At 39.1% G+C, this 13,934-nt stretch overlaps 2 protein-coding genes across 3 annotated transcripts; one reads left to right on the top strand and one right to left on the bottom strand.

The window, feature by feature from the left end:
* The first annotated feature begins 68 nt into the window (after positions 1 to 68).
* LOC138137916 (serine/arginine repetitive matrix protein 1-like) lies at positions 69 to 5,248 on the top strand. 2 transcript variants are annotated; one of them, XM_069057525.1, is made up of 7 exons: positions 69 to 236; positions 334 to 540; positions 600 to 1,543; positions 1,603 to 2,504; positions 3,898 to 4,047; positions 4,102 to 4,202; positions 4,964 to 5,248. In XM_069057525.1, the coding sequence occupies exons 1-7, from the start codon at positions 219 to 221 to the stop codon at positions 4,967 to 4,969; spliced, it is 2,328 nt and encodes a 775-aa protein (XP_068913626.1). In that variant the 5' UTR covers positions 69 to 218; the 3' UTR covers positions 4,970 to 5,248. The 2 variants fall into 2 exon arrangements, with proteins under 2 accessions (XP_068913626.1, XP_068913625.1); XM_069057524.1 differs by having other exon boundaries at positions 4,102 to 5,248.
* LOC138137922 (POC1 centriolar protein homolog A-like) lies at positions 5,234 to 7,106 on the bottom strand. Its single transcript, XM_069057536.1, has 4 exons — positions 6,064 to 7,106; positions 5,807 to 6,017; positions 5,436 to 5,758; positions 5,234 to 5,381 (listed from the first exon to the last, which is right to left on the bottom strand). Exons 1-4 carry the CDS (start codon positions 6,418 to 6,420, stop codon positions 5,355 to 5,357), a joined length of 918 nt encoding a protein of 305 aa, XP_068913637.1. The 5' UTR covers positions 6,421 to 7,106; the 3' UTR covers positions 5,234 to 5,354.
* Between the last annotated feature and the right edge of the window lie 6,828 nt (positions 7,107 to 13,934).

Here is a 13,934-nt window from a genome sequence, read left to right on the forward strand (position 1 = left end):
TTCTTGTTACGTTTTTTATTAAAACTTAGGGGCGGTTTTATTGATGAATGTCTAATTGCGAGGTGCACTGTAGTGTTGTGCGAAATTTGCGACGCAATGGTGGCGTCACCAATTCCCTAAACGGAAAGTGATGCAACCAACAATGAAATTGTCAGCGCCATATTGTTAAGTTATTTATGTTTTGATCGCAATCAATAAATTGAGAAAAAAACCGTGAAATGGAAGACAACAATCAGGTAAACTGACCAAACGCGTTGTACAATCCGCGCGTGTTCATTTAGTGTTGTTTTTGTTGCGTTCGGTAACGTCACACTGACCTCGATTTTGTTCCAGTTGTCTTATCCAGAAGAAGATGAAGACCTGGAAGCCTTACGATTAGCGGCTTTACAATCGTTAAAAAGAAAGTCAAACAACGAATTACAATCGATGGATCAGTTTGGAGGGTTGAAAGATAGACAAACCCATTTTAATGGGTCACCACGAGGGAAGCACAAAAGGGGAAAGTTTCCTAGGCTGCAGCAAGGCCGCCCTTCTAGAAACGTAAGTTTTTCAGTTATTGCGTCAGATTTTGTCAATTGGACAAACGAAATTCCACTTAGGGTCAATTTAATGGTTGGACACGAAACTCGAATTTAATCGCAGTCCCAATGGTGACAGAGGAGGAAAATTTGCCAGAAAAAAAAATTAACGTTCAGCCAGACGACGTTCCGAAATTAATTTTGCCCCAAGATCGGTATTGCAAGTTGAGCAAGACAGTTGAAAAATCGGAAGGGGTCGGGAGCAAGTTCGACCGGTACAACAACTCTGACGAGTCCGAGTCAGAATCAGAAGAAGAAGCTTGCAAGTCGGAATCGGAGGAGAAGTCTGAATTGATGCGTTCAAACAGTTTGGAGGCGCTGATGGCCGAACTCGAGAACGAGATTCAAGGAGGCAACACGAAACCGCAAGAAGAAAAACCCAAAGCGAAGCCTAAAAAGAAGAGGAAAATCAGCGTGAACGTCGAGTGTGACGATAAACTAGTCGAAACGAAGGCCGTATTTAAGGAGAACTTGAAACCTGAAGTGACCGAACCAGTGAAAAAACAGTCACTTGGAAGTTTCCCGAGACAGCGAAAGTGGCAGGGAAAGCCGCGGAGGCACGCGCCGCAAGCTTTCGTCGCCCCAAATCTGGTCCACCGGCCGGCGCCGCCCCCGCCAGAGATGCTCCCGCCGGTGGTTGCGTTTCCTCCGCCCGTGCAGCCGTTCCCGCCGTACAATCCCATGAGTTTCGACAACGGAGTGTTCGTGGCGCCGCCCGTAGTGTTTGAAGCGCCGCCTCCGCAGTTGCCCCCGCTGCACATAGCGCCCCCTCACGTTTACGAGAGGCCACTATCGCCACTCGCCATAAACACGGACGCTTACAGTACCACAACGTTGGCCCCGTTGTCCCCCAGGAGCGCCGCGTTCGTCCTGGAGAACAGGGCCATAATAGAGAAGAGGAAGCGGCGGTCGTATTCGAGGAGTCCGTCGCCCCTCAGGTTCAGGAGGTCCAAGTCGCCGAAAAGGTAACAGGACGATTGTGATGATCGAAGTTGAATGCATTACCGGAGAATTTTTTGTTCAGGTTGTCGCTGTCGCCTAAACGACCATCGAAGTCACCGAAACGTCGTTCACTGTCACCATCTCCCGTTCGCAAAGTCCTCCCCCCCAAAGTGAACTCGCCCAAGAAAGCGTCGTCGATCCACGGCAGGCTCGGCCTCAAATCGAACAAGACTGACACAGAAGATGACAAAAGCAAGAAGGAGCGGAGCAAGCCCAAAGAAGAGAAGAAACAAGAGGGGCTGGACCCGGTCCTGGAGGCGCGCAGGAAGAAATTCGAGCGCAACGAAATCACGATGACGGAGGGGGTGATCAGGCTGAGGGTGCGCGAAGAAGCCGACGAACCGAAAAAAGAAGAGGCGACTGCCGCCGTCGAGGAGCAGATCGAGGATGAAGACGACGACGGCGAGGAGATCGACGAAGACGCCCTGTTGGAAGGCGACGACGCCATCGTGCTCGACCACAAGATCGACGCCCTCTTCTCCGACGAGGAGTCAGACAGCGACAACGAGGGCAGGTTCAAGACGAAACAGGAGACCAACCAGAAGGTCCCCATCTTGCCCTTCACCAAGCTGATCAACGGAGCGAAGAGCGAGGTGAAGAACGACCTTCGAATCGACGACAGGAGGGGCGACAGGCCGAAGAGCGGGAGAAGGAAGAGGTTCAGAAGCAGGTCGCCGCCGAAGAAGGCGGCCACGAAGAAGAACGACAAGGTCAAACAGACGATCGCGTTCCCGGCCGACGCCAGGAAGATCGAAATCAAGATCAGGAATCCGGCCAAGTACGAAAAGGCGGAGGGGCAGAAGGGGGGAGAGGAGAAGGTCAGCAGGAAGGTGGAGGTAGCGAAGAAGATCGAAGCAGAGGAGAAAGACGCCGAAGGGACCAACGAGAGCACCGAAGAAGCGTCATCTTCGAACATTAACGAAGGTAAGAACAGAGTTTGCAGATATTGTAAAACATGCTGAAGGTTTTTGGTTTAATAAAAAAAATGGTTACGTGGTCAAGAGCGAAGTTTCGATCGACGTAAAAATAGAACGTCGCGATTGCCGGCCGTGTTTTGTTGCGACTCTAGAATTCGTTTGTTTGACGCGCGGCGACTCCGTTTTCGTCACATCTTTTAAGGATGTATCGGACCCATTCAAAAATGGTACATGTACAAAATGTGGGTTCTCTATGTTTTATTGCTCTAAAGAAGTTTCGATGCGATTTTATCGAATATAATAAACAAAAAACTATCAAAGAAACGGTAGCAGTTTTTTCAAATTTACTGTACGTGTAGTTTTTGGATGAACGAAAGTTTTTATAAAATTTGATTGGGTTTAAAAAAATGTAATAAAAATTGCTCTTCCGGCACTCAAATTAACTGATTGCGGAAGTCAGCAACGTTGAAAACACCTGAGCAAGGGAAACGGACTTGTAACGGAAATTGTACAGTAAAGTAATGTTGTGAGGCCTCGTTTTGTTTGCGTTTGCGTTAAAGATGGTAGAAATTTAGCGATTTTACAACTTAATTTGGTCAGGTCAGGTCAAGGTCAACGTTAAACTGTACATGCGACGTTTGTGAACATGGCTGCCAACCTATGAAAAGTTTTAGACTACATAGGTTACAAAGAGTTACGAATTCGTAGTTATTGTATAATTAACACATACTTACGTTTTTTGTGGACCATCAAATCACATTTATTGATTTGCACCGATAAATAATGTTGCAGATATTTAACAAACAAATTATTTTATTATGTGGAATTCGGGATAAATACCTATGTCGTTGCTATAGTAAGGAACAAGTATGACGTTAAGACGTAAACAAAATGTTTTCTACGTACTAGAGTAAACAATGTCCTCCGCGGATAGTCTTGAAAAAACTCTTGCATTTTCATTTAATTTAGAACAGCTTAAAGTGAAAAATGACGTGTGAGCTGTCAAATATCAAATCTACAAGTACGCCGTAAATCATAGCCAACTGGAAGGAAGAAACATTACCAACAACCCTCTACATCTACGTTTACGACCCGTGGGACGCAGACATTTAAGAATTTCGAATTTCAGGTGGTTTCGTGGAAGATCGCGCTGCGTCCGCCGCACCCGTATTACACTTTTTTTCATTCGTATCGAAAAATAAATAATTGCGTCGACGACGTAAATTCATTTGCGTTACATAACAGCTCCCGCGTTTCGCGAGCGAGGTCGTCGAGTGGTTCGAACGTGAGCGGCGACGGCGGTCGACGAAACACGTGAGTACCGATTCGGTTGGTCCGGAAGCACGGCAACTTCGATTTGGCGACGTGCCCGTCATTTGAACGTTTCGTAACTGTTCCAGGCGATCTGAGAGCGCAGCTGAGCCGAAAGCGCGCCGAAAGGCAGAAACACCCCCTGCCGGACGTGGTGCCGTCGCGACTCCTCCAGAACGCCCTCCAAGGGGTCGGTTTCCGCAAGGGGAAAAAATCGAAGAGCAAAGATGACAATACAGGTGAGTGGAGGTGAAGTGTACGAGGGTGGACCGAGTGACGGGGTGATTTTGTAGACGGGAAGTTACCGATACACCTGAGACTGGGGGCGGCGAACAGTTCGGAGGTGTTCGGGAAGAAGTCGAGGAAGCACAAGAACAAAGGAAGTCAGGAGCAGGTATTGTGTTTTGTTGCGTCATTTCTTACCATTATTATTTTTAGTTTGTTAAAATTGTTGTTCGATGCGATAGTTCGACTAGTTGGTTTTTATTCTATTCTTTGTTGCGGTCGGTCCATCTCGGTGCACTAACATTTTTCGCTTTGCTTCATGTTCAGATCCGTCCGACTTTCTGATTCGCATCTAAAAATCGTGACAATCGACTGTGATCAATAGGTTGCATGTGTTGTAATTTTTTTTCTCTGTATTTTGTTCCTTTTTTATTTCACTTAATCTGACTGTTACAGGATATTATATCGACAAATTCCCATTTTTTAAAAACGATATTGTACCACAAACTGTGATATTTATAAGACTTGTACGTAATTTAGTTATTTATGTATAGTATGCAATTTTTAATTTGTATTCTAAGTCTTAAAAAGTGCATACCAACCACGTAGCTGTTGTAAGTCCCTAGTCCTAATCCTTAAGTCTCTTCCCACTAGAGAAATCCCATAATTCCAGAATTGTAAAACGATTTTTATAATGCAAAAATTACACACTTTGAAAATTGTCGCATTCGACCGTCGTTTCAGAACGAACGTGTGTAATTTTTGTAACGTGAGGAAACTTTGTAACCATCTTTGTATCATTTTAACGAAAAGAAAGTGACGAGAAAAGATGAAAAAAGTCGAAAAAAAAAGAAAATGATACATACAAAAAAAAAAAAACCAAACGAAACTAAAAAAGTACTTATTGGAAATATGTTTGTAACAATATAGGTTTAAACAACACCAACTACGCCTCAAAAGTCAACCCATGAAGGAGTCCTTTGAGAATAAATCTGGATGCCGTTTAGTGACACACGGAGACTGTATACTAATTGTCAAACAAAATAGGTTTAACATAAGTTGTAAAATTAACTTCACTTAATTTTTTTTTTATTTGAAAGTTGAGCTGTTATGATTTGTAAAAATTAGATTCTCATAGGTACAAATTTTTTTAATTGCTTTTTCCTTATATACTTTGTGAGTTTTTTAATAACCAATAAATGTATATATTTTGTATAGATTGTTAATGTACAGAAGCCTTATTTATAAATATACTGGATTTACGATCGAATCTCTTACACTAATTTCTACTGCTACAATAAATAAATAGACGGGACAGGTATCACTTGACGAAATTAGTTTTCCACACCTGCAAAATTCGTTTTTTAATTGGGCGAACGAGCGCGCAGTCGAAATTGATTACCATGACGTGTCGGTCGGAGCCCCCGGACGCGAAGTATTCCCCGTCCTGACTGAACCTGACGCAGTTGACGGCCCCCTCGTGGCCCCCGATCGTGTAAAGGGGCCGTCCCTCCATCACGTCCACCACGATCAACTTGCCGTCCTTTCCCGAACTCAGCAAAAAATTGGCGTGGGGGTGCCAGCACGTGCTGGTGGTGTTGTCGTGCAGGACGTAGTGCTGCTGCAGTTTCTTCATGCGAACGTCGTAGACTCTGACGGAACCCGATGACATCGCTACCGCCACCGAGTTGTCGTTTTTGTGCAACGACACGCATGTGGGGCTCCCTGGAAAGACAATTTTCAGCCCCAAAACTCCACCTCTTTGCTCTTTACCTTTTGACGTCTTGAAGACGTGAACGCTTTGTCCGCTCGTCGCGTCCCACACTCGTACCGTCTGGTCGTCGGAGCATGAGACAATTGTAGAGCCATCGTGGGAAAACTTGACGCTCCTCACCCAGTTGTTGTGGCCGACGAAAGACGTCAGGAACTGTTTGCGAGCGACGTTCCACAGTTTAATCGATTTGTCGTTGGCACCAGTGACGATCTGAAACCTGGGGTTAGAAAGAATCGCCGATTGTTGACACGCGAACCTTGTTGCTGTCAGGGGAAAAGGCTAAGGTTCGGATGGCGGAGGTGTGAGCCCTGAAGTCCGTGCTGACGCCTTTCACGGTGGGCACCCAAATCCGTACGGTTTGGTCTTGCGAACACGAAGCTACGAGTTTACCGTTGGGGGAGTATTCGACAGCTGTAACTATGTCTGAATGTCCTAGGAAGCTGTAGCTGCGGATGTTCTGTGCGCTGTTCCAGATCATTATCGTGTGGTCTTCGCTGCTGCTGGCGAATTGTTTGCCGTCGGGGTCGAAGCACAGCCCCGTTACAGGCTTCTTGTGGCCCTTTAGATTTAATTTCAACACGGAGTAGTCTTCGCACAATTCGGTTTGAGACATTGTGGAAAACTGGAGTATTACTGGCACTTGGTAAACACTAACGAAAGTTGTCGGTTTTTGAATATTTCAACAACGCAAAATTTGAGAATTCCGGCCGTTAACATTCAAATTTCAAATTCAAACGTATAGGTTATGTTGAGGTAGTAGTGCCAACCGAAACGCCAGAATTAGTAAATAACCCCAGCATTTGACTCTTAACAACTTTCTACCTACATTAACTTAACCCATTAATCCATTAATTTCAAGACTATACTAAGGGCAACGTAACCTTTTTTTTTAGTATACTGTGCTGGTAGTAGTGTCTACTTAATCTTGTAGTTTACGTCGCCCAAACTGTGCATAGCTTCGCGCACCATGCTAAATGTGTACAGCGTTGCCAGACTTATTTATTTGTATCGAATAAGAGAAAATTCACAATTAAGATCACGTGACGGTGATTTAATTATACAATTATACTCTGTGCAGGAGCCTGTCTACCACCCATTGTTTCGAAACAAAGTTAAAAAAAGCACACTAAACCAGGGAAACAGATCAATTAACAAACGTATTGGAGTCATACACATCCAACTAAAAGACGCGCTCAATTCTAATTAACATCTGGCAACAATGCAGAGTCTATGGGGCTGCGCGTATGAGATGCGCAGTTTGGGCGACGTAAACTACAAGATTACCGTCTACTGCCTTGACGACGAGTTTAGTAGTCCGTTTTACTCACGGCCTCCTAGATTCATAAGAGACGAGTCTCTTATAAATCAAGGAGGCCGTGGTTTTACTTTACACGACGGCCGGTAGGAAATGTCAAATAATTTGTCAATGTCTATTTAAACAAATGAATAGTTTGAAAAAAAAAAATAGATATCAACCGGGCAATATGAAAATAACTAGTGATTTAACCAACCTAACAACTGCAATTTTGATTTTGACAGTCCAAATGTGTTTTGAATGGACTTTATGCGAGAACAGGCATGGGACGAAATAGGAAGGACCCTATCTACTGAATATAACATTTTAGTGGGAACGCCTCATCAGCAACAATGACATAGGGCAATTCTATATCTGTTCCTGGAAGTTTTTCACTTCCCAACATTTTTATTTGCTTTTGCTAAATCTGTCAAATATTTACTGGTATTAAATAGGTATTACATAAATTATTATTAATATTACTTTATGTCTTCTGGGATCTCTCTGGCTTCTCAACAAAATACGAATTGGAATAGCATAACCTACAATATTTAACATGAAATCTGTCAATACCTTAGGGGTACGGCAACGTTACGGGTCACTATAACTAGCAACGCATTTTTGCGAGGACGTTGCGATTGCGGGGAAGGGCACGGTTCGGGATACGGAAGCGTTCCGGTCACTATAATCTAAGCTTTAATAGGCTTAGAATCGTATTAAACTGTAAAGGACCTGGGGCGGAGCTTAGCTTGCGCGGCCTTTAATACATCAGTGGCGTAGAGAAAATGAGAATCACTGGGAATCACGACAGTGGCGCATCATGGGAAATTTTCACAGTAAAAAATAAAATAAAAATAAAACGTTTTAAGCAGTTTATGATATAATCCATAATAATGAATAGGGAATTTTTGCCAGATTTGGAGGCGAAGTCTAGCATTATTATTTTATAATACTAATGTAATTTATGCATGCAGAATTGTGGATAAAAGTATTACACGTAAAATCAACTTTTTATTAAATTTTATAACTCCTGATTGTTTCTAACACACTGATTCGTGTTTCATAAATGCGATAACGCTGGCTATAATTTCGCGAGCTTGACTGTAAAATTTTCCCACGCTGGCCAAAAGTTTGATGCGAAGCCATTCCAAACAAAACCTACAAAATTCCGATGGTGTTAGTTAAGTTTTTATTTCATTTCATTTACAAGTCAATTGCTATTGAAAGTGAGGTTATAAAATTAATTTTCCTATTATTTTTTTGTACTTACGAAAACACTGTAAAGTTATCTTCAGTTAGCTTGTGAAGACAGATTTGAAGCCTTGGGTGAACTTGGTAAGCGTAGGTATAAAGCAAAGTGGTATAAATAAAATTGCACTGCATAAACATGTAAACAACTCTCTGACAAATCTCCCCTATTTTCCGGCGAATGCAAAGCCAGTCGATTAATAAAGTACCGACACGATTTTTTTGCTACAAGAGGCGCTGATATCGCTATTGTGACTGGCTTTGGCATGGATTTATTAGTAATATATTACTAATTATTACTAATAAATTACTAATTATTACTAATAAATCCATGGGCTTTGGTGAACAAATGTTCACCAAAGCCAGTCAAAATAGCGATATCAGCGCCTCTTGTAGCGAAAATATCGTTACGGTTGCCTTTTATGTAAACGTCAAATCGTGTCGGTACTTTATTAATCGACTGGCTTTGGGCGAATGGACTCGACCACACAGATTGGTTTTGCGCGCAGATCACGTGACCGTCCCTTTACACTTTATTACAAGCATAAATATCACACTGCGGCACGGAACAATAACACTTTGAGGTACTCGTTATCACTTCATGCACAATTTATTATGAAAAATAAACGAATTTGGCTATTTTTTGGCGATTGCAATGTATTACGGCCAATACGTAAACATTTGTTTTCCCTATTTCGTTAGTTCAAAAATTACCACCAGAGGTCAGCCACTTCGCTGATTTTCTCCAATTAAAGGAAGTTAGCGCAAATGAAAGAAATCACATGAAAAACTTCGACAGACAGTTCAAACCTAGTTGTTGTTTAGTGTCGTTTTCAACAACTTTTAATATATTTTACCTATTAGTTGATAAACAGTTATCAAATATTGGTAGCACCATGCACTGCTGTCAAATGTCGTAAGCAGACGCAGGTCATGTCGACTTCTTGATTCGGACTAAGCTCATCGGACTATAATAAAAAAAATGGACTATACACTGAAATATTGATAAAAGTTTTCTTAGAGATTTATTAAACTACGAGTGCTTTAAGAGATGCCATAAACGACTTCAAATTAAATACAATAATAGACCTATTAATTGGCGCAGATTCTAAAAAATCATTTATAGTTGATTTCATATAAATGTTCATCAAGTGAGCTGTGCATGTGTAAAAGCACCTTTAATTTACTTACATTACAAAACTCACATTTATGACAGATTCATTATACAGTGTGTCCCCGGATAGGTAAACGACTCTTGTAAAAGATTAAAAAAATTCGATATAAATTTTCATTTTTTGGGGTTTAACCATGTGACGGAAGGATTCCATAGAAGCAAGAATCATTGCTCTGGGGGCAATCTGAAAAAAAGTTATAATCGAAAAAATGGGTGTTTTTTTTAGTTTCTTGGGATTTTCTCCAAAATTAATAGAACAAGGTAACATTTTTTCGGTTTAAAAGAAGTGTCTCGAAGAGAGCAATCGAATGCTGCAAGAATCATTACTATATCTCCTTGGTTCAATACATGGTGTTCACGACCTAGTCTTTCAAATATTACTAAAAACGGACAAAAAGGTTAGTGTTCATTTTGCTGAAGCAGCTATTGCATTATGGATTGAATTAAATGGTAAAACATTTCCAACGGAAACATTTTTACAAAAAGGCTGGGATATAATCAATACAACAAGAATCATCGCCAATGAAATTAATCTTTGTGATAAAATTGATTCAGCTCGTTTTCTTGCCGCACAATGCTGCAAATTATATGTTTAAAGCATTAGCTTTCGAAACGTTAGGTCCATGGAGTTTGGGATGTAAAACATTTATCGATTTCATTGGTGCAAAACTTATGATTGGATCCGGAGATTCTAGAGCAAAATTTTTCTTCTACCAAAGAATCTCATCGGCAATTCAACGTGGAAATGCTGCAAGTATTTTAGGCACTTTACCTTATGTAACTCCACTTGAAGAAGTGCATTGTTTATGATTTATATGTATACATTTAACTATTATTTGTTTATTAAATTTTACTACTAATTTAAGGCGATTTAGAAAAATGTTGGGCGAAAATAAATGAGAAATCACCTTGTCATTATTAAAGTTCCAATATTTAATTTTAGCTTCAATTAAAAACTATCATAAATTAATTCAATCAATCTCATTCGAAAATTTTCCAATTCAAGATTAGATTATGTTGTTTGTGTCATTGAAAAATTAAAATAATAGAAACTATTTATCAATCAATCCACTCAGTTTGTCAACTTACTTAATAATAAACCAGTTAATACATTCGAGTGGGTCTTATCATTTTTATTTTCGATAAAGATCAAGATCCTTGATCTACTTTTGAATTTTTTATCAATCCAGTTTAAAATTTGTAATGAAATGTGTTAGAAATATACAGGGTTATTCTAGATGGTTGTAGTCGAAGTAGGCCATGCCCATGTTATTACATTTTTGCCGCTTTCATGTGAACTGGCAGTTTTGTCGCTGTCACTGTCATTTTTTAGGTGAAAAGTGCTGTGATGAGATTTTTATTTATTTTTGTTAAATTAATTATTGAATCCAGAAATATTGAGTTGTTTTGCAATCAATTTTTAAAATATTGAGTTGTTTTGCACCGTTCACACACGGGAGGTGTGTGAACGGTGTGTACTCAATTATTCACATCATTTTGATGTTTTTTTATGTGGAGCGGCAACCATAAATTTTACATTCAGTTTTCACGCCTACTTCGACTACAGAGTAGATGACAACGGAATAATAAAAAATAATCAAATTAACAAAAAAATATGTTAATGCAAATGTGTGCACCGTTTTCATTGAAAACATTTTTTTGTTAATTTGCTTTTTTTTATTAATTTTGTTGTTATCCACAGTTCATTGCATGCGATTTTTGAATAAAAATTCAAATAAAACAATTACCTATTTCATAAAAAAAGAATATTTTATTCAAAAAATAGAAATTACGCCAAAATGGCTGGGAATAAGTATACACAATGTTAATAAAAGTAGCCTTAAAATTAAATTTTACATTTATTTTACATCTAGTATCAGAAATGGCAGTTGCCATTTAAAAAAATGAAGTGTTCGACATTTTTTAATTACAAATTTTGAAAAATTGCAGTAGGCGTATGAAACATAAAAAAATTTCACTAATGGCGCAAACGATCGACCTGGCCTTTAGAAATTCAATGAAAAAATAGTATATTATGATACAAGTTTTATAAGGAAGCCTTTAAAGCACGTGCGACGAGTTTAAGAGCACGACGCGTAGCGACGTGTATCATACGCTATTTTTTATTATACCCGCATTACAATCTCAAAATTATAAGAAAAAAAAAGTAAATTGAAATGCCTTTTCCGAAGTACATAATCTGTGTCATTAATCGTTGATATAGAAATGGTCAATTGTTGTTATTTCATTGGCATGTAGTTTGTTATAAATTGTGTATAAATGTGTATTTATCATTGTTCAAAATGTAGGTGAAATTGTTGTTACCTAAGCAACCCTTAAAGCTTTAGTGTTTTAAGGCCCTTTTTCGCACGCATTTTAGTGTCAAAAACAGGGATTATGATTCAGGTATAATAAAAAATAATTATTTATTTCCAATGGTTCAGGAGTTATAAAAATTTTTAATGAAGCCCTGTAACCCCGCTTTTTTGTGAAAAAGATGACATTGATTACCGGTATTTCCGGAAATGTCGCCATTTTGAAAATATTTCATTTGAACTTGGAGCAGTCGACTATAGTGGGCTACCAATTTTCGTATTAATACGATTTTGGGAAATCAGAAAGTTTCTAACGAACGGGCTACGTGAATCAGCCTGTATAAGGTAAAAGCCCGGTAATAATTATTTTTGTACGACCCAACGACTTTATTTGAAAAAAGCCAAAAATTTGTAAATTATCTTTAACTGTTAAGCTAAGTTTAAGTGTCAAGTTGACAGTTAAAAATAATTTTTTGCACGAGCTCTATGTACCTAATGAGCGACTTTACTCCCTAATTGTATGGAGTAAAGTGACTCTTTTTTCTCCTTGGGCAAAAAACCATAGGTAACTCAAGCTTTCAGTCAACTTTTTTTCCTTCGGGATTGCACAACCATCTCGTTTACCACAATACTTTAGAACGAATTAAGAATTAATCAATGACTGTAACTGCTTATGTTGACATGTGCAATATGGATTTTACACTATTTCATTCTCGGAAGGATAACACAGAAAAAAATTAAGTTAAAGTTAAAATTTTACATGTATACAGGCTGTTTGATAAAAAACGCCTCAACCTGTAACTTTTTTATTTATTATCCGATTTCAATGAACAAAATAAACAAAGATACGGTTTCTCATGCGCTACAAAACAGCCATAAAATTTTTTTTTGCACGAGCGGGCGTGAAATTGAATTTTAAGACGCTGTTAGCGGGCGTAAAATAGCACTTTTCAGCCCTAGGGCCGGTTTTCAGCCCTAGGGCCATATGCCTTTTTATAAATTTTCGTTGACATTAAAGGCAATAAGTTCAAGGCTGCTGAATTTGCAGCTTTTGCCACATCGGATGGTGTACAGCACCTATCATTTTCTTCGCCTTGTAACATAATTAAGCTGCGTTATTTAGACAAATAAACTGAAAGTTTCACGTTTTAATTGTGGTTTTCATTTAAATTTATAAATAACAGAACCATTGTTTTATTACTATGGATATACAGGACCTTCCAAGACGGAGCCCGGGTGCTATTGTATCGTCCCAAATGCATTTTCTTTTTTCATTTAGGAATGTATTAGCAGTGTCTCATGCAAAAAATTTTGTATGTATGACAGGCGTAAGGCTAGGGCCACACTACAGACTTTTCATCGGCCGACAGTTTAGTTGGTTGCTTAATAAGTATGAGGACTTAGCGATTGTAGTCGGCCGACAGATTGATCGAAAAATAGTTGGAATTCCTTTTCAACAAGAAAGTTGGCCACCTATTGATAGAGCATGGTGTACAATGCGAGTGCGCACATTCACCGACTATCCGGTCGGTGAAATATCCTTTGGTTCAATATATTTTATTACTTTCATAATCATAAATTAAAAATTAATTAATATCGCGTAAGATTTATTAAGATACCAACAAAAGTAGGAAATATTCCAGCAAAAAATGAGATGTGCTTTATTATTTAAATATCTATAATTCAGAATTAAACTAGATTCCTTTACAAATAGTTTTATGCGTTAATACTAAGGTAAAGACGCAGTCGGAACGTGCTACTATGAACTATGACAATAACAGTTAATTATTCGTTATTTTTGTTCATTACCAAAAATGAAAAAAGACCATGAATTCGAATGAACTTTCAAATTCTATTAGGACCCCTCATAAAGTTTAAATTTTTGTTTTTTTTTTACTTTCTCCTTTATTTCTCAGACACGTTTTTTTAAACCACCTTTGCAATCCCTTTTTTATTGCTTCTCCGCCTTCACATTATGACGCGTTATTAGAATTGAAGAAATTGAAAAAAGACCAGCTTTATCTAGTAAATCAGCAGTGAGTCCTGGCACAGTGCAAACATTTTGATTTTTAATTTATGATTATGAAAGGTATTCA

This window comes from Tenebrio molitor, chromosome 9, assembly GCF_963966145.1.
Source record: "Tenebrio molitor chromosome 9, icTenMoli1.1, whole genome shotgun sequence".
In the NCBI taxonomy this organism is placed as follows: Eukaryota; Metazoa; Arthropoda; class Insecta; order Coleoptera; family Tenebrionidae; genus Tenebrio; species Tenebrio molitor.